Source organism: Cricetulus griseus, chromosome 9 (genome assembly GCF_003668045.3).
Source record: "Cricetulus griseus strain 17A/GY chromosome 9, alternate assembly CriGri-PICRH-1.0, whole genome shotgun sequence".
NCBI lineage: Eukaryota > Metazoa > Chordata > Mammalia > Rodentia > Cricetidae > Cricetulus > Cricetulus griseus.
The window spans coordinates 23,189,050-23,208,729 of NC_048602.1; the positions used below are offsets into that span (position 1 = coordinate 23,189,050).

Sequence of the window (19,680 nt, forward strand, 5' to 3'; positions counted from 1 at the left end):
GACTCGCTAACTGCTGAGGGAACGGTCGGGGTGGCACGGAAGCCGCCAGCAGGCGCGCCTACAGCCCCCAGCACCTTAGAGGCAAACTGCTCTCTCGAGTTCGAGGTCAGCCTGGGCTACAGAGGCAGTGCCAGGGTAGCACCAATTGCCTAAAGCAGGACACGCCCCCCCCCCCGGGAATGCTGGGAATCTGAGTTTAGAGGCGGGACGGGATGCCCGGGGGGATGCTGGGAGGTGTAGTTTTTTTTGGTAAAGCGGCGCAAAGGATGGCGCGTGGGAAATGATGGCGTGTAGCGGAACCCGAGAGACGCAGAAATAAGACTCGCGTACTTTCAGTTGTGTTTTTGCTGTGAGATGGGTTTGCCCTCGAGCTCGCTGTGTGACTGCGATTGTCTGTTTTAAACTCCCGACCTTCCTGCCTCCGTCTCCTAATTGCTGGGGTTGCAGACGTTTGTTTGGGTTTTGTTGGTTTGGTTTGGGTTGGGTTTTTTCTTGGGGGCGGGGGTATTTTGTTTTTTTGTTTTTGTTTTGAGACAGCGTCTCACTATGTAGCCCTGCCTGGCCTGAAACTCGCTACGTAGACCAGGCTGGCCTCGAACTCATAGAGACTCCTCCCCCCACACTTCTGCCTGGTATGAAGGGGGCGCCACCAGGTCCGGCTTGTTTTGGTTTTGTAATCTGCCCCTCCCTCCCCATCAACACCCGATGAAGAAGGACAAGGATTTGTGAATGAATGAATGAATGCATGAGTGCATGAATGAATGGGCCCCCCAAGACGTCGGGGAGACCAGAGGCCCACGGGAAACTGAGTCCTGAAACCAGATTAAACACCAATCGCCGCCAAACTCCTCTGGGTAACTAAGGTTCCCGTGCAAAATCCAAGGGTATCGGGTAGCATGGGGCAAGCTGGGAAATGTAGTCCCAGGGCCACGCCTCCTAAAGAGTTCAGCCCCCAGACTTCCAAAACTGCCTGAGATGCCAAGGTACCCCGGAAAGTCAGTTTCCAGATGAAGACAAGCCTCCGGTCTCCAGCGGTAATCCCTTGAGCACCCGGGAAGAAGGGTCCCCAAAGAACCACACACTTCTCCTTAGCCCACTCGGGGCTGCGGGGGACGCTAGGAGATGCTCTCCCGGCTGCATCAATGCTCTCCTGGAATTCTGGGATCGGTAGCACAAAATGTGATGCTCCGATAGGTTTGGAAGTTTTGTTAGTAGACCCAACAGATAAAAGAACACCTTGATCTTTCAAGAATCTTCCCCCACCCCCACCCCCAAAAAATGCAATTTGAGAAGGACAGAAACACTTTGAGACAGGAACACAGACTCACACACACACACCAAAGTAAAACAGAAAGCTGTCAAGTTTATAGAGAGAAAACACACGTCTGCTTAAGGGTCGTTAGGGCAGCCTAACTGTGACCCTTGGATTTGTGAATGAAAGATAAATTACAGACCCTGGCAGAGTCTAGGGAATAACGACCATAAATCCAAAAGGATAACCCTGTGGTTTTTAAGATGTGAGATCACACACACACACACACACACACACACACACACACACACACACACACACCATTCTTCCCCAAGGCAAGAAATCAGATATTTCAACCCCTGGGGTCCAGAAGGAAGGAGATCGCTGACTCCAAAAACTGTCTTCTGATTTCCACCATGGATTTCCACACACACACCCTATCAACACACACACTAAATAGATGTTTATAAAATGATCCACAAAATAAGGCTACACCAACACACAGAGGTAAGACTGTTATTAGACAGTTTTGGTCTGGTTGGGTTTTTTTTTTTTTTTTTTTTTTTTGAGTAGCCTTCTCCTGTCCCATTTCTCATGCCTCTACACACACCTGGCCTCTGGGTGTGTTATTTTAAAACATCCTTAGAAGAATTAATGACCTTGTACAACCAGTTTAAATGCAAGAGGCAATTAATTTTGTTTTGTTTTGTTTTTCGAGACAGGGTTTCTCTGTGTAGCTTTGGAGCCTGTCCTGGCACTCGTTCTGTAGACCAAGCTGGCCTCGAACTCACAGAGATCCCCCTGCCTCTGCCTCCCGAGTGCCACCAATGCCCAACAGCACTGGAGATTTAACTCAAGGTCTCTTGAGTGCTAGACAAGCTACTCCCAGCCATGAACTTGATATCTCTTTAATGGCAGCTGATTTCTCTCCCGGGCAATATGGAGCTGTCCAGCCAAGCCGCACAGCCAGCCAGGCATAATGACAACACGGAAGAACTCAAGCGGATGTCTGGAGGGCCTTTATTTTGAGTTACAGATGGGGGACACACTCCAGAGGCTCCCAGGCTCCATGCAGTGGGGCGTGTCCTGGCAGTCTCACTTCCAGCGGCCTCCAACTCGACCCTTCCCAGCCCCCTTTCGGCTGTGGGAGAAGAAGGTGGAGTCAGGAAGAAGCCCGGAGCCTCCAAGATAAGCTTAACACAGTCCCTTTAAAATTAAGGAAGTCCACCAAATACCCACCCCCACCCAGAGAGAAGAGAGAGCAGAGGTCAGCAGAGCTGTTTTGTTTTGTTTTGTTTTTTTTTGCAGTAGTGAGCATAAAGTCAAGGCCTCACACGTGCTAAGTATGTTCTCTACAATGAGCCACGCCCCTTGCTTCTCACTGGGAATTCTAGGCAGGGGCTCTACCACTAAACCACGCCCCTTGCCTCTCACTGGGGATTGTAGGCAGGGGCTCTACCACTGAGCCACGCCCCCAGCCCCTCCTCACTGGGGGGATTCTAGGCAGGGGCTCTACCACTGAGCCACGCCCCCAGCCCCTCACTAGGGGATTCTAGGCAGGGGCTCCACCACTGAGCCACACCCCCATTAAGGGCATCTCTTTCAGATAATTCCCAGTAGGTGGTTGGTGGCCTTGTGGGAGTTGACTTTCTTGGGTTAGTTCAGAGAACACATGCAAATTTATGAGCAAGGGGCCTGAGGGAGAAGGAAGGGTGAGCTGGAGTTGGTGACTTGCATGCAACAGTGTTGAGTGAGGCTGGAACAGTACAGAAAATGCTAGAAAAAGGCAGAGACTGAGCAGTGAGCGGCCTGGATACGGTGGAGCACATCGGTAATCTCTGCACTCTGAAGAGGATGAGGCAGGAGGATCACCGAGAGTTTGAGGACAACCTGGGCTATATAGCAAGAGCCTGACTCAAATGAAAACAACAGCAGCAAAAAAGTCGGGTATGATGGCTCTGTAATCCCTGAACTTGGGAAGCAGAGGCAGGAAAGTGTCAGGAGTTCAAGGACACCCTCAACTACAAGGAGACCTTGTCTTAAAGCAAGAAATAGAAGGAAAAGGGGCAGGAAGTGGACAGACAGATGGAGAAGGGGGGAGGGGAGGGGGAAAGAAAGGAAGAAAGAGAGAGAGAGAGAGAGAGAGAGAGAGAGAGAGAGAGAGAGAGAGAGAAAGAAAGAAAGAAAGGCAGACAGAGGGGGGCACTGAGATGGCTCAGCAGGTAAAGGAGCTTGCAGCCAAGCCTAGGCCCTGAGTTTCAACTCTGGGACCCACATGATAGGAGAAAACCGACTTGTTCGAGTCATCCTTCGGCCACATCTGCACCATAACAGCACACACACACACACACACACACACACACGCACACGCACACGCACACACACTATGCGGTGTGATATGATACAAAAAAAAAAGTGTAAAAGAAAATGTACTCAGAAAGAAAGGGTTGGAGGGAGGCAGAGAGGCGGGGAGATTGAAACCAAAGAGTTGATAAAGAGAAGCCAGAGATTGGAGTGCAGGCCAATAATCGCAGCACTCAGCAGGCTGAAGCCAGGGGACCAGGAGGAGTTCAAGGTCAGCCTCAACTACTTAGTGAGACTGGGCTGCATGAAACCTTGCCTTAAAAATAAATAGACACAGCCGGGCGCTGATGGCGCACGCCTTTAATCCCAGCACTTGGGAGGCAGAGACAGGCGGATCTCTGTGAGTTTGAGTCCAGCCTGGTCTACAGAGCGAGTGCCAGGACAGCCTCCAAAGCCACAGAGAAACTCTGTCTCGAAAAAAACAAAAAATAAATGAATAAATAAATAAATAGACATACCAAAAAAAAAAAAAAAAACAGGAACAGTGAGTCATGCCAATCATCCCCACATACATGGGATTAAAGCAAGAGGATCTCCTACAGGTTCAAAGAAAGCCTGGTCTACATAGTGAGTTCCAGGCCAGCCTGGGCTACAAAGTAAGACTTCCTCGAAATAATAAACAAACTAAACAAACAAATAAATAAATAAGCAAACCCTCGAGAACAGATACAGAAAGGATGTCTCAGGGAGCAAGGAACAAAGACATATAAGATGCCAAAAGGAGAGCTGGAGAGATGGCTCAGCAGTTAAGAGCACTGGCTGCTGTTCTGGAGGTCCTGAGTTCAATTCCCAGCAACCATATGGTGGCTCACAGCCATCTATAATGAGATCTGGTGCCCTCTTCTGGCCTGCAGGCAGGCATACAAGCTGGCAGAACACTGCATACATAATAAATAAATCAAAAAAAGATAACACTTTAAAGAAAATGATACTTTGAGAATTCTATGTATAGAGCCAGGCAGTGGTGGCGCACGCCTTTAATCTCAGTCCTCAGGAGGCAGAGGCAGGAGGATCTCTGTGAGTTCGAGGCCAGCCTGGTCTACTGAGCAAGTTCCAGGACAGGCTCCAAAGCTACAGAGAAACCCTGTCTCAGAAGAAAAAAAAATAAAAGATCCCAAAGGGCAGTGGTATGCAGAAGACAGGGAGGGAGGGAGGAAGGGAGAGAGGGAGGGAGGGATGGACAGAGGGAGGGACAGAGGGAGGACAGCAGTCCTTTTGTGGAAGCAGCACTTACAATTTCTGGGCATGGCTGATTCGGTTGTACAGCACATTGATCTGTAGAACGAGAAGCCAGGCTAGGTGCAGATGCCCAACCAAAGCCCTGCCCTGCCTATCACCCCTGTCACCCCAGCCTGGACCCCAACAGAGGCAGGTCCCACCTCGTATTTCTGTTGCTTCAATTTCTCCATCAGGTCAAATTTCTCTGACTCGAGCTGGTGGATCCATTCCGACAGCTCCTGGGCCTTCTCCCTGGCAGGATGAGAATAACTGGGATGCAGCGAGACTATGTTCTGGGCCCAGAAAGGTTGAGACACCTACCCCAAGCCTCAAGGCAAGTCTCTCTGAGCTTGATACAGTTGGTATGCTAAGCCACTATGAGCTTGATACAGTTGGTATGTTGTGGAATGTTACTTTAACTATGTAAAGATGCCTTACATTTGTTTACTTTGTGGAATGTTACTTTAACTATGTAAAGATGCGTTACATTTGTTTACTTTGTGGAATGTTACTTTAACTATGTAAAGATGAGTTACATTTGTTTACGTTGTGGAATGTTACTATAACTATGTAAAGATGCGTTACATTTGTTTATATTGTGGAATGTTACTTTAACTATGTAAAGATGCATTACATTTGTTTACGTTGTGGAATGTTACTATAACTATGTAAAGATGCGTTACATTTGTTTAGGTTGTGGAATGTTACTTTAACTATGTAAAGATGCGTTACATTTGTTTACGTTGTGGAATGTTACTATAACTATGTAAAGATGCGTTACATTTGTTTAGGTTGTGGAATGTTACTTTAACTATGTAAAGATGCGTTACATTTGTTTACGTTGTGGAATGTTACTATAACTATGTAAAGATGCGTTACATTTGTTTCTGCTGCATTTGTTGAGTTGGATAAAGGTGTGTTGCTGTTTCACCTTGCCTGCCTAAGGCACCTGATTGGTCTAATAAAAAGCCGAACAGCCAATAGCTAGGCAGGAGAGGGATAGGCGGGGCTGGCAGGCAGAGAGAATAAGTAGGAGGAGGAATCTAGGGTGCAGGGAGGGAGACCAAGGAAGAAAGAGAGGGAGATGCCTGGAGCCAACCAGACATGGAGTAGTCAAAATGCAGATGAAGAGAAACAGGTTAATTTAAGTTATAAGAGCTGGTAGGACAAGCATAAGCTAAGGCCAAGCTTTTATAACTAAATTATCTCTCCACGTCTTGATTTGAGAACCGGTTGGTGGCCTGAAAGGAAGGCAGCTACACTGGCACATTCTTGTTAAGATTGGAGGCTGAAGTTTTAAAATATGGCCACTTTCTGAAACGGAGGTCTCCCAAAGGAGAGAAGGAAGTGATGACTGGGAGCCCCAGAATCGGAAAGATGTTTGGTTTTTATTTATTGCTTATGTAGTGTGTGTGTGTGTGTGTGTGTGTGTGTGTGTGTGTGTTTAGTTTTGATTTCTGAGACAAGGTCTCATGTAACCCAAGCCTCAATATATAGGAGAGGATGACCCAGAACTTCTGATCCTCCTGCCTCCCCCTCCTGAGTGCTAGGATTCCACCTAAATGAGGGAGAGAGCACTGTCAATGCCAGACTCCACAGGCCATGCCAGGCACAGGACAGATTGCACCCGAGTGACATTTTGAACAGAGAAAGCAACAGTGGCCCAGAAAAGGAATGTCACTTGCCTAAAGTGACACAGCACCAAGGCTCACACCTGGAACATCACCCACGGAAACCTTGGGAGAGCCACAGGTGTTGCTGTAGTTCCTTGTCCCACCAGGTCCCTTCGTCCTTCTCAGCCCCAAATAAACACACAGATACTTATATTAATTATAAAACTATTGGCTGATGGCTAGGGCTTCTTATTGGCCAGCTCTGTCTTAATTGACCCATTTCTATAACTCTATGTATCTCCACGTGGTCTTGGCTTACCGGAGAATGGCCGGACCTGTTACTCCTTTTGGCAGCTACATGGTGTCTTCCCTGTGTCCCCTCTCTACCTACCTTTCCCAGAATCCTCCTCGTCTCCTAGCCCCGCCTATCTTGCTGCCTTTATTGGCCAAGCAGTGTTTCATTCATCAACCAATAAGAGAAACACATATACAGAAAGGCATCCCCCATCACACAGGCACTTACCGGAGTTGGTCCTCCCCCATGTAGTCGATGTTCAAGGGTTTTTTCCTCTCAGACAGGATCCTGAGCTTCATCTCCCGGCCGGTCTGCCGCTTCCCACGTTTCTGCTCAGCCTGGAGGGGGGGGGAGGAATCCCAAGCCAGGGATGGGACCTGGAGGCCAAATCCACTCAGGGTCCTACAGTCATGGCCAGGGCCTCCACCACTTGCAAGGGGCCCAGGCTGCAGCCCTCCTCCCCCAGACCCAGGAATCCAAGCTCCATGCCTCCTCCATCAGACACGGGAGTACAGGCCCACTCTTCCCTTGCACCCAGGCACCACCAGAATGTTATCTAAAGCGACAGCTGCCCCCCCTTACCCAAACCCCAACGGGATCCAGGCTCAGTGCCCTTCCTGAGGACCAGCATTCTGCAGCTCCCCTTTCCTCCTCCTTGTAAACGCAGACACCCCCCCCGGCTAGACTCACCTTGACCAGGTAGCCCCCAAAATGAGCCCCCATGTTGGAGAGAACCTTCTTCTTCTTGGCATCGTCCTCGGCTCGCTTCTTGGCTTCCTCCTCCTCTTTGCGCATCTTCTCTTCCTGTGAAAACAGAGGGGTTCCCTCCATGTGGCCCTACTAAGGAAGGCACGAGCCTGGGTAGTGGATGGCTCGGCTCCATAGACGGGGCCGCAGAGGGATCCACTCCTAAACTTGATATATAGTTCACCGAGCCCTCAGGTTGGCAGAAATCCTCCTGCCTCAGCTTCTCCAGGGCTGGGATCATAGGTCTGAGCCCACCGCAGGCAGCAAAGCTCAGTCATTGTGCTATGGTTTTGAGTCTCTTGATCCAGCCATGCCTGAACTTTTTAAAATTTATATGCAGTTCATCCTTTCACTAGGAAAAACAAAAAACAAAAACAAAAACAAAAAAACCTTGCGCTGTACATTACAGGGACTTTCTGAGAACCACAGGGGACATCAACGGCAGGAAAGGAAGTATTCGTCTCCAAGAAAGGGCCAGACACCTACCGCCAGCTTGGCCTGCCGCTCCCGCTCCTTTTCGGTTCTGAATCGCTGCTGCTCAGCTCTCTCTGCACGACGCCTCTCCTGGGGTGGGGTTGGGGATGGAAGAGAGGAAGATAGCGGAGGGGGATTGGAGGCTACCCTCTCCCCCAGTTTATCCCTCCCTCCACCAGTAGACAGCAAGAAAGGTAAGTGTGGTTTCTTTTGTTTTATTTTCCTTTTTGAGATAGTCTCAGAGAGCCCAGGCTGGTCTCAAACTCGTGGCAATCTACCTTCCTTGTCCCTCTAAGTAAGTGCACGCTTGGCCGAAATATGCATTGGAGTGCAACCACCCGGTGTCCCCATTGTTTCTCCCGGAGACCCCAAAGCACTTCACGGAGGAAGGGACGAGGAGGGACCGAAGGACCCGGCCTCCCCGGCCTCCCAGGCTCACGATGCGATCTTTCAGCGCAATGAGCTCCTCTTCCTCCTTTTTCCGCTGCTCGAAGTGCACGTCAATCAGAGTCTGCAGCTCCAGTAAGTCTTTCTCCATGCGCTTCCGGTGGATGTCCTGCAGAGGGAGCCCGTGAGGCAGAGGGACCAGACCCTAGAGCCGCCCCTCTCCGGCCCCAGGGGATGATGATTGACAGCCAGCTGGGACGGCTTCCAGCAGATGTCAGCAAAGCATTCCTTGCTGGCAACAGGACACCGAGGTAAATGCAGGCATTTTCAAGAAAGGAGCAAAGAGGGGCGCCTATCAGAATGGGCTCAAGGCGCTGAGGAGCCAGCAAGTATGTCTGGGGTGGGACACCTATCGCTTACATCAAAGTCCACACGCTCCCCTTCTGGGATCTTGGGGGGGATCAAAGGAGGCACCACAGGACGGCTGTCGGGACAGAAATGGGAAGAGATCATTAGCAGGCTGGCCTCCTCATCCCCCCTCACCACAGACAGTTCAAAGTGACAGCTGCCCCTGAGTCTAAGCAGAGACCAGTCAGAAAGTACACCGTCTGAGCATGTTGGGTTTAATAAAACGTGTAAGACGGTGTGTTTTGCCTGTTTTGACATACTTGTAAAAAAAAAAAAAATGGACAGAGCCTGATGGCACAAACCTGTCACCCGATCTACTTGGGAATCAGAGACAAGTTCCGGGCCTGCCTGATCTACAGTAAAGCTAAAGCCATCCCTGGAAACTTGTGAGACCCGGCCTCAAACTAAAAAGTAAAAACAGGACTGGGACTGTGGCTCAGGGGTAGAGCCCCTGCCTAGAATCCCCCAGTGAGGGGCTGGGGTGTGGCTCAGTGGTAGAGCCCCTGCCTAGAATTCCCCAGTGAGGGGCTGGGGTGTGGCTCAAGACGGAGCCCTTGTGTCAAACATATAAGGCCACAGGTTGGACACTGGACATTAAAAGGGGGGCAGGGAGGGCTGGAGGGATGGCTCAGAGGTTAAGAGCACTGACTGCTCTTCCAGAGGTCCTGAGTTCAATTCCCAGCAACCACATGGTGGCTCACAACCATCCGTTATGAGATCTGGTGCCCACTACTGGTGTGCAGATATATATGGAAGCAGAATGTTGTATACATAATAAATAAATAAATTCTTTAAAAAAAATTAAAAAGGGGGGGCAGGGAGCCAGGCAGTGGCTTTCGTATAATTTTTGTACATGCTCCTAGACCCTCCATTCTCTTTTTTAAAAAAAAAAATTAAATTTTATGCGTTTGGGTTCTCTGCCTACTGCCTGTGCAGCATAGGTGTGGTCAAATGCCCACAGAGGCCAGAAGAGGGCATGGGATCCCCTGGAACTGGAGTTACATATGTTTATGAGCCGCCACGTGGGAGCTGGGAACTGAACCCAGGTCCTCTGGAAGAGCTGCCAGTGCTCTTAACCACTGAGCCATCTCTCCAGCCCCTAACATTGTATTTCAAGGTTAAGGATGGAGCCCAGGGCTCATGCACGCTAAGTTCCATAAACGTTAAAGATTTGCCTTCTCTAAGTAACTTATGGTTACCCCAGCTGTGTTAATGTCCTGCTACTGGCTGTTTCACAGCAAGTGTGGCCAGCTGTAACAAGAAAAAAAAATCTGTATGTTCAGGACACCTACAGTTTCTTTCAACAGCTGTGATTTGAGATCGACAAAACCCACAGATGTTGAAGTTGGAATGACCAAGGCTACTGTACTGAGGGTACAGCCACACTGTGCCCAGATCACACTCTTTCCCAAGAGTCAGGTTGACAGACACTTCCTGAATAATTCATATGTCACCACGCTCCATGGATTGGCAAGGCTCATCTTCCTAGGGTCTCTAAACCTTGGCGCTAACATCACTACCCCAGGCCTCCTCTCAGCTCAGTGAGCTTCCACTCCCTGCACTGGCCTCCCTGGCTTAGCCATACTTTCAGAATGACCTGGTTCTGCATCCAGACTGAATATCTGAATATATATGTATGTATGTATATATATATATATATATATATATATATATATATATAGAGAGAGAGAGAGAGAGAGAGAATATATAGATATATGCTCAATGCTCAACTTTGCCTATAAGACATGGCTTTCCTTGCCTACAGCATACCCAATACCTTCTCCAATTAGCAAGGTCTCCATCCATCAGGAAATCCTCCTTGATTTGCCTGGGCTGTCACAGAGCTCCTTTGCATGGTGTTATAGAACCTAGGCTCTAATTATTATAGCAGACCTGTTTCACAATGTAGGAGGGTCCTGAATTAAGATTGGCTGTTTCGAGATCCCATCTCTCTGCTTTTCAGGTGCCCTGTCTCTGCAGGTGGGTGGGTGGGTGGAGCATGGCAGTACCCAGTTGTGTCTCTGTAGCATCTCACCTGGGTTTGGGGCGCTCTTCTTCTGGTGGCGATGCGGGGGATACAAAAAGATAATTAGCAAGAGTCGAATGCAGAACTTGGCACCCCTAAGAGGAAGCCCAAGGATGAGGTGAGAGTCCAGTTCTGGGGGAAGGCCATTACGAGAGGGAAGGGGAGTCAAGGTGGCCAGAGGGGAGAAGGAAGGTCACTCGCGCCACGTATACATTCTGCGATGGTGTGGGTACACCCCTGTCCCCAAATTCTGGAAACCCAAGGGAACAAACTCCCGACTGTCTACAATTATATGTCCCCAATTATATGTCCTGCCTTCCCCGTCCTGCCCAGCAATGGAGGGGATCCCATCTCTTCTCCTCATCCAGGGACCCCAGACCTCTGTCCCCAGTCCCCTGTTCCTTTGGGACACAGACAGCCCCACCCCCCACAACACTGTAAATAGTATTCTGAAATTCAAAATCCTCTCAGATCACGCCTGTCGTCTTAGCACTTGGGAGGTTGAAGCAGGGGGTTTGCTATGAGTTCAAGGCCAACCTAGGCTACATGTGCAGTTTCAGGTCAACTTGAGCTAACAGGTTGAGTGAGACTCTCTCAAAAAACTAACTAAATAAATAAATAAATAAATAGTTATGAACACCTGTAATCCCAGCACTGCAGAGGCTGAGGCAGGAAGGTTGCTGCAAGTTCGAGGCCAGCCTGGACTACGTGAGACCCTGCCCCCCCCCAAAACAAACCCAACCAAACAAAAAGTAATGTCAGATTTTAAAAAGTTCAGGCCCCAACCTTCGAATGTATATACGGGAGAAATACAACACACAGAGTTGGGGGCCTGAAGGAGAGGCGACGGGTCACCTCTCCGACAACACTCAGCTTTTTTTAGTAAGCATTCTTCCAAGACTGGAATGAAGGCTTGTACAACTGACCTTTAAGGAAGGGAAAATGGTTAAAACAAAACAAAACAAAACAAAACAAAACAAAATACACGCAAGGCAATTTCCCTTCACGGCCGCCAGAGGGCGCAGGGCCCTAGGGGCTTAAAGGATGAGTTTGGGCGGGGCAGGTCATCCAGGAGCCGAAGGGGGATGACGGTGGACGGCGGGCCTGATGATGTCGGGGCCCCCAGACAACCCGAATCAATCCCAGGAAGCGAAGAAGCTATGGTTACCTCGCTCTGCCACCGGCTCCGGCTCCTCGGGGGCTGGGGGGGGGGGCGGGCAGGAGGAGAAGCGAGGATTGGGAGATGCAGGGAGGGGCAGCCACACAGTAGCAACATGAAGGGGTGGGTGGGGAGAGAAGCGAGAGGCTGTTAAAGAATGGACCCAGGATCCTTCAGCCCAACACATCGTTCCTTCCCCCACCGCACCCCCACCCCTACCCCTACCCCAAGGCCTCCTGTGGGATTCAGGCTCACCTTCCTCCTCCTCCACCGCCTCCTCATCTGGGAAAGAGTGGGACACACAAGAAAGGTTAGATCCGGGGTGAGGAGCATCAGGTGTGTACCGGGGACTCGAGGGGCAGCCCCTGCCCTCCCTCCTCAGACCCTGGAGATCAGGTCCCAGCCCTCCTCCCTCAGACCTGGGCTCTAACTAAGCCCAAGGCCTGGGCAAGAAAGCGAGTTAACGAGATGGCATCCATCCGTGCCCCAGCTGCAAGAGCAACAGGGAGCATTCCCACCTGTTGCCAGAAGTTTCCTGGGAACAGCTTCAGAACATCCACCCCCTCCCCTTCTCCGAAGTGTCGCTGGACTGACTGCCACACTGCCCCCTCAAGGAGCCGGCTTCCTCCAGCCCCTGGGCTGCCCTCTCCGCACTTACCTTCAGCCTGCTCCCTAGAGACATGGACAAGGAGACAGGGGGAGAGAACGGACAGTTAGACATCTTGGGATGGAATGATCTGTCCCCATCGCAAGCCCCCAACCCTGCCAGACGCCACCACTCACTCGTATTCTTGTTCTTCCGTGTCCGACATTCTGGAGTGGCCTGCAGACCAGAAAAGGAAGGATGAGTAGGGTAGGGCTGGCGGCTCGACCCCTGGGTCTGGACCTGGGTCAGAGCAGGGAAGGCTAGCATCCAACGTCCCAATCCATAGAGACCAGGCCCCGGTCCTCCACCCAGCCTGTCTACCCTGCCCCCCTCACCCCAGCTGTCTTCTTTTGTCCTGTGACAGGTTCGTGAGAACCCGATCCCGGTAGGGATTAGGAGACATTGGAAAAGGGACAGGATTTGAAGACAATAGCTGCCCCACCCCTAGTGCTATTTCGGGGGAATGTCATAGACAGGGAAACAGAGGACATTTCCCAATAAGGAATTGGAGAAATGGGGCTCCCCCCCCCACTGCCCCCTCCTGCCACAGCCCCCTTGCTAGCCTAGCATTTCCTCCCATGGCTCTGTATCCTGGGCAGAGATGGTTGCATCTCGCATCCAAAGCAGCTTCATCCTGATCCCCTGAAGACCTTAGCTCCCTCCCCAAAACTCTGCTCCTCCAGGCCTGAAAGTCCCCAGGTTGAGACCTTCAGAGCTCAGTACCACAGGTTCTGAGATACAAATCCCTTGTTATGTGAGACCAGGAAATCTTAGCGTCTCTAGACGACCAGGTACCCACTTCATACTAGTAGGGGCACTTTCACCCTAAGACTTGAAAGATTTTGTGGGGGATGGGAGGTCTTGGAGGGTGGTATTAAGACCGGATCTCATATAACACAAGCTAGCCTTGAACTCACTATGTAGCCAAGGATGACCTTGAACTCGTGATTCTTCTGCCTCCCAGAGTGCCAGATTACAGCCTGCACCTGTCTGATCCCCAGGTATAAGACCTCGTCCAATAAAACCTGACACCCAAACTCAGAGGTCTAATTGCAGCACCCTGGATTACTGTGCAATGCCACCATTCCTAATAGCTGTTTCTTTCTTTCTGTGTTTTCCAAGACAGGATCTCACTCTGTGTCCCAGGCTGGCCCCGAACTAAAAATCCTCCTGCCTCAGTCTCTTGGCTGTCGGGACTTCTGGCCTGTACCACTGAGAGCTCAGGCCCTAGTCCTTCCCCAGTTCCTCGTGCCTTGAGACTTCACAAACCTTTGCCCCCTTCAAGCACAGATTCTGCGGCTCCTCCAGCCTCTGAGAGCGCCACGATTTTTTTTTTTTTAAGATGGTATTACTATGTAGCCTTGAACTCTCTTTGCAAACCAGCCTAGAATTGAACTCAAGAGATCCACATGACTCTGCCTCCCAAATGCTTCCTCCACCATGTTAAGGAGAGCACCCCCAGATCCTGTAACCCACAAATCCTACCCCTCCACCCCTGCCATTCCAAGCCCCCCCCCAAAGGCTCAGGCTTAGCTGGGTTGCTGCTGCCTATAATCTCAAGGCTCAGCCAGGAAGCGGAAGAATTGCTGCAGACTCAAGGCCAGCCTAGGCTACAGAATGAGGGCTGCCTCAAAGGAGGAGGAGGAGAGGAGGAGGAGAAGATCCTGCCCTGTCTTTCATACCTGGTTCCCACTCCTGTCCTGCCCACACCCCAAAGAGCCCGGTTACCTAAGTCTGGATCCAAGGATGCTGTTAAGGCAAGCAGGATTCTGAGGGCAATGACGCACCCCCTGGGTTTATAGCTGGATGCTCAGCCCCGCCCCAGGTTGGAGGAGGGGGGGTGGCGAGGATTCCTCTGGTCAAACCCCATCCCCCATGCTCAGAGCCTGCCTTGCCCCCTCTGGCTGCAGTTTGGGGGGCTCCATCTGCTTCAAGAACCCTGTTGGATTCCATCAACAATGCCCTGGAGTCGGGGCTAGGTCAGGTACCCCACAGGCTTTCTTAAGGCACTCAACAAGATCCTGAGCTTTGGAGTCCCCAAGACTGAAAAGAGTACAGGAAAGGGGGGCTTAGTGGCAAAAAGGGGGGTCTAAGAGAAACTTCCTGCTTTTACCTCTGGGTGGCTTTTCTCAAACTTTTCCTATGGCCCCTATCTGTGGCTTGCATCTGCATGTTGTGTCTTTTTTCTGTTCCTCCATTACATCCCCCCCCCCCCGTGCACCCCTCCCCGTCTCTGTCCAACTGTCTCCCCCGCCCCCACCCCGACTCCTTTGTCTGCCACCAGGATTCCACCACAGTGACAACAGGCTGCTAAAGCTGGAAAGCAGGTGTAGGGAGGAGGGAGAGGATGGGGTGTCAGGCTCGACAGCCCTCACCCTCCCAGCCCCTCCTCTCCTCCATCTGACACAGAGCTTTTTTAGTATCCTCCGCCAAGCCATGACCTTGAACTCTAGGGAATTCGGTGCCCACTCGGAAAGCAGGCTTCCACGCCTCTCTGCACCTCATGCTCTCCATCTATGGGTTTGTTTCCGTGGGTGTTCAGGGCTCTGTCTTCCCCTCTTGTGTTTGCTCTCTCTCTCCTCTCTCTCTCTCTCTCTCTCTCTCTCTCTCTCTCTCTCTTCTGTCTGGACTGCTGTGAACTTCTGCAGTTCTGTCCTGTTTTCTTCTGGGGGTGGGGAATGTTGAAAGACTCGAGATCTTATGTAGAGCACGCTAGCTTCAAACTCATTTAGGTAACTAAAGAATCCTTCAGCCATCCACCTCTCCAGTGCTGGGATTAACATAGTTTCCCCATGTTTCTGTCCTTGTGTGTTCCTGGGGGCGTCTTTGTGTAATCACCTATAGTTCTGCTTCTGTATCTTTGGCTCTGCCTTTCTGTGTCTGGGCCATGTGTCTTTCTCCATCCTCTGAGGAGTCTGCCTCTCTTTGTGACTCAGTCTCTCTCCCTCCCTCTCCATCCCCCCTCTAGTTTTCTATTTTTGTGGGGCTTTTTGTAGTTTGGTTGGTTGGGGTGAGTTGGGTTTTTTTGAGACAGGGTCTCACTATGTATCTCTGGCTGTCTTAGAATCCAGTATCTAGACCAGGCTAGGCCCTGCCTTCCGAGTACTGGGATTAAAGACATGTACCACCATGTCTGGCTTTGCTTTCTATTTCTGTCTCTTCCAGGGTCTCCGTCATCTTTCTGCTTCACTGTGAATATATCTAGGTTTCTGGTTTTCTTTTCTTGGCACTTTAAGAATTATTGGGGGGGGGGTTCGATACAGGGTTTCTCTGTAAGTTTGGAGACTGTCCTGGAACTCTCTTTGAAGAGCAGGCTGGCCTCGAACTCCCAGAGATCCACTTGCCTCTGCCTCCTGAGTGGCATGCGCCACCACCACCCAGCAAGAGTTATTTTTAATTTTAAAAAAATTGTATGTATGGCTAGTTTGCTTGTCTGACGGCATAGGATCCCTTGGAATTAGAATTACAGGTAATTTTGAGCTGCTATGTGGGTGCTGGGAATCAAACCTGGGTCCTCTGGGAAAACAGCCAGTGCTCCTAACCCCTGAGCCACCTCTGGGGCCACTAACACGTTTCTCTGGACTTAGCACGTTCTCTGCCCCTGCAGAGGAGACTACTGCATGTGAGAAACTTGCCCGTGACCACACCCCCATATGGCTTTGGGGGACACCAACCCTCACCACCCCCATCTTTCCTCATGCCACACTCCAGGGAAGCGCGCGCACACAGTCGTTTCCAGTTCAGAGAGGTTTATTCCTCAGGGGCATCCTGGGTGCCCAGGGCGGGCGCCCTGGGCTCAGCCCTCGAACTTCTTCTTGCGGCCTTCCATCCCGCTCAGAGCATCGATGTTCTTGCGCCAGTCTCCCACCTCCCGGTTTTCCTGGAGGTGAAGGGTCAGGGGTTACCAAGTCTTTCTAGTATCTAGCCCCTAAATATCCTCTCTGCCCTCGAGCTTGCTACACCACTCCATGCTGAATGCCTGTCCAAGAGTCTGGTTCTAGAGCGCTTCTTGGCCTCTCGGACAATCTGGCCAACTTCAACGCACCTGCATTCTCCTCCATGCACCCCTAGTCACCCCCGTGCACCCCCAGTCTCCCCTGTGCACCCCCAGACTCCCCCGCTCACCCCTAGTCTCCCTCATGCACCCCAGTCTCCCCCGTGCACCCCCAGTCTCCCCCGTGCACCCTTAATCACCGCCCTGTGCACCCCCAGTCTTCCCTGTGCACCCCTAATCTCCCCCATGCACCCATCTCCTCCTGTACCCGTCTCCCTCGTGCACCCCCAGTCTCTCTCCCTTACACCCCCAATCTCCCCCGTGCACCCCTAGTCTCCCCCGTGCACCCCTAGTCTCCCCGTGCACCCCTAGTCTCCCCGTGCACCCGTCTCCCTCGTGCATCCCTAGTCTCCCCCGTGCACCCCCAGTCTCCCCGTGCACCCGTCTCCCCCGTGCACGCCTCTAGTCTCCCCCGTGTACCCCAGTCTCCCCCCCGTGCACCCCTAGTCTCCCCCCGTGCACTCCTAGTCTCCCCCTGTGTACCCCCAGTCTCCCCACCCGTGCACCCCTAGTCTCCCTGTGCACCTCTAGTCTCCCCGTGCACCCCTAGTCTCCCCGTGCACCCCCAGTCTCCCCCGTGCACCCCTAGTCTCCCCCCGTGCACCCCTAGTCTCCCCCGTGTACCCCAGTCTCCGCCCTGTGCACCCCTAGTCTCCCCCTGTGCACCCCTAGTCTCCCCCTGTGCACCCCTAGTCTCCCCCTGTGCACCCCTAGTCTCCCCCTGTGCACCCCTAGTCTCCCCCTGTGCACCCCTAGTCTCCCCCTGTGCACCCCTAGTCTCCCCCTGTGCACCCCTAGTCTCCCCCTGTGCACCCCTAGTCTCCCCCTGTGCACCCCTAGTCTCCCCCTGTGCACCCCTAGTCTCCCCCTGTGCACCCCTAGTCTCCCCCTGTGCACCCCTAGTCTCCCCCTGTGCACCCCTAGTCTCCCCCTGTGCACCCCTAGTCTCCCCCTGTGCACCCCTAGTCTCCCCCTGTGCACCCCTAGTCTCCCCCTGTGCACCCCTAGTCTCCCCCTGTGCACCCCTAGTCTCCCCCTGTGCACCCCTAGTCTCCCCCTGTGCACCCCTAGTCTCCCCCTGTGCACCCCTAGTCTCCCCCTGTGCACCCCTAGTCTCCCCCTGTGCACCCCTAGTCTCCCCCTGTGCACCCCTAGTCTCCCCCTGTGCACCCCTAGTCTCCCCCTGTGCACCCCTAGTCTCCCCCTGTGCACCCCTAGTCTCCCCCTGTGCACCCCTAGTCTCCCCCTGTGCACCCCTAGTCTCCCCCTGTGCACCCCTAGTCTCCCCCTGTGCACCCCTAGTCTCCCCCTGTGCACCCCTAGTCTCCCCCTGTGCACCCCTAGTCTCCCCCTGTGCACCCCTAGTCTCCCCCTGTGCACCCCTAGTCTCCCCCTGTGCACCCCTAGTCTCCCCCTGTGCACCCCTAGTCTCCCCCTGTGCACCCCTAGTCTCCCCCTGTGCACCCCTAGTCTCCCCCTGTGCACCCCTAGTCTCCCCCTGTGCACCCCTAGTCTCCCCCTGTGCACCCCTAGTCTCCCCCTGTGCACCCCTAGTCTCCCCCTGTGCACCCCTAGTCTCCCCCTGTGCACCCCTAGTCTCCCCCTGTGCACCCCTAGTCTCCCCCTGTGCACCCCTAGTCTCCCCCTGTGCACCCCTAGTCTCCCCCTGTGCACCCCTAGTCTCCCCCTGTGCACCCCTAGTCTCCCCCTGTGCACCCCTAGTCTCCCCCTGTGCACCCCTAGTCTCCCCCTGTGCACCCCTAGTCTCCCCCTGTGCACCCCTAGTCTCCCCCTGTGCACCCCTAGTCTCCCCCTGTGCACCCCTAGTCTCCCCCTGTGCACCCCTAGTCTCCCCCTGTGCACCCCTAGTCTCCCCCTGTGCACCCCTAGTCTCCCCCTGTGCACCCCTAGTCTCCCCCTGTGCACCCCTAGTCTCCCCCTGTGCACCCCTAGTCTCCCCCTGTGCACCCCTAGTCTCCCCCTGTGCACCCCTAGTCTCCCCCTGTGCACCCCTAGTCTCCCCCTGTGCACCCCTAGTCTCCCCCTGTGCACCCCTAGTCTCCCCCTGTGCACCCCTAGTCTCCCCCTGTGCACCCCTAGTCTCCCCCTGTGCACCCCTAGTCTCCCCCTGTGCACCCCTAGTCTCCCCCTGTGCACCCCTAGTCTCCCCCTGTGCACCCCTAGTCTCCCCCTGTGCACCCCTAGTCTCCCCCTGTGCACCCCTAGTCTCCCCCTGTGCACCCCTAGTCTCCCCCTGTGCACCCCTAGTCTCCCCCTGTGCACCCCTAGTCTCCCCCTGTGCACCCCTAGTCTCCCCCTGTGCACCCCTAGTCTCCCCCTGTGCACCCCTAGTCTCCCCCTGTGCACCCCTAGTCTCCCCCTGTGCACCCCTAGTCTCCCCCTGTGCACCCCTAGTCTCCCCCTGTGCACCCCTAGTCTCCCCCTGTGCACCCCTAGTCTCCCCCTGTGCACCCCTAGTCTCCCCCTGTGCACCCCTAGTCTCCCCCTGTGCACCCCTAGTCTCCCCCTGTGCACCCCTAGTCTCCCCCTGTGCACCCCTAGTCTCCCCCTGTGCACCCCTAGTCTCCCCCTGTGCACCCCTAGTCTCCCCCTGTGCACCCCTAGTCTCCCCCTGTGCACCCCTAGTCTCCCCCTGTGCACCCCTAGTCTCCCCCTGTGCACCCCTAGTCTCCCCCTGTGCACCCCTAGTCTCCCCCTGTGCACCCCTAGTCTCCCCCTGTGCACCCCTAGTCTCCCCCTGTGCACCCCTAGTCTCCCCCTGTGCACCCCTAGTCTCCCCCTGTGCACCCCTAGTCTCCCCCTGTGCACCCCTAGTCTCCCCCTGTGCACCCCTAGTCTCCCCCCTGTGCACCCCCAGTCTTCCCTGTGCACCCCTAAGCTCCCCCATGCACCCATCTCCTCCTGTACCCGTCTCCCTCGTGCACCCCCAGTCTCTCTCCCTTACACCCCCAATCTCCCCCGTGCACCCCTAGTCTCCCCGTGCACCCCCAGCCTCCCCGTGTACCCCCAGTCTCCC

The 19,680-nt window shown here is 53.3% G+C and overlaps 2 protein-coding genes across 2 annotated transcripts in view; both read right to left on the reverse strand.

Moving 5' to 3' along the window:
• Window positions 1-2,347: 2,347 nt before the first annotated feature.
• Window positions 2,348-12,755, reverse strand: LOC113837235 (troponin T, slow skeletal muscle). Its single transcript, XM_035449438.1, is given in 13 exon segments — window positions 2,348-2,393; window positions 4,851-4,891; window positions 4,996-5,086; window positions 6,971-7,080; window positions 7,433-7,546; window positions 7,976-8,053; window positions 8,403-8,519; window positions 8,771-8,834; window positions 10,794-10,815; window positions 11,953-11,985; window positions 12,199-12,225; window positions 12,602-12,611; window positions 12,720-12,755. Coding segments are annotated over 13 exon segments (789 nt in total).
• Window positions 12,756-16,385: 3,630 nt separating this feature from the next.
• LOC113837253 (troponin I, cardiac muscle) overlaps window positions 16,386-19,680 on the reverse strand; it is a 6,716-nt gene continuing 3,421 nt past the window's right edge. Inside the window, exon 8 of the mRNA XM_027430706.2 lies at window positions 16,386-16,469. Within this exon, the coding sequence (XP_027286507.1) occupies window positions 16,386-16,469 (84 nt within the window). The remainder of the gene's footprint in view (window positions 16,470-19,680) is intronic.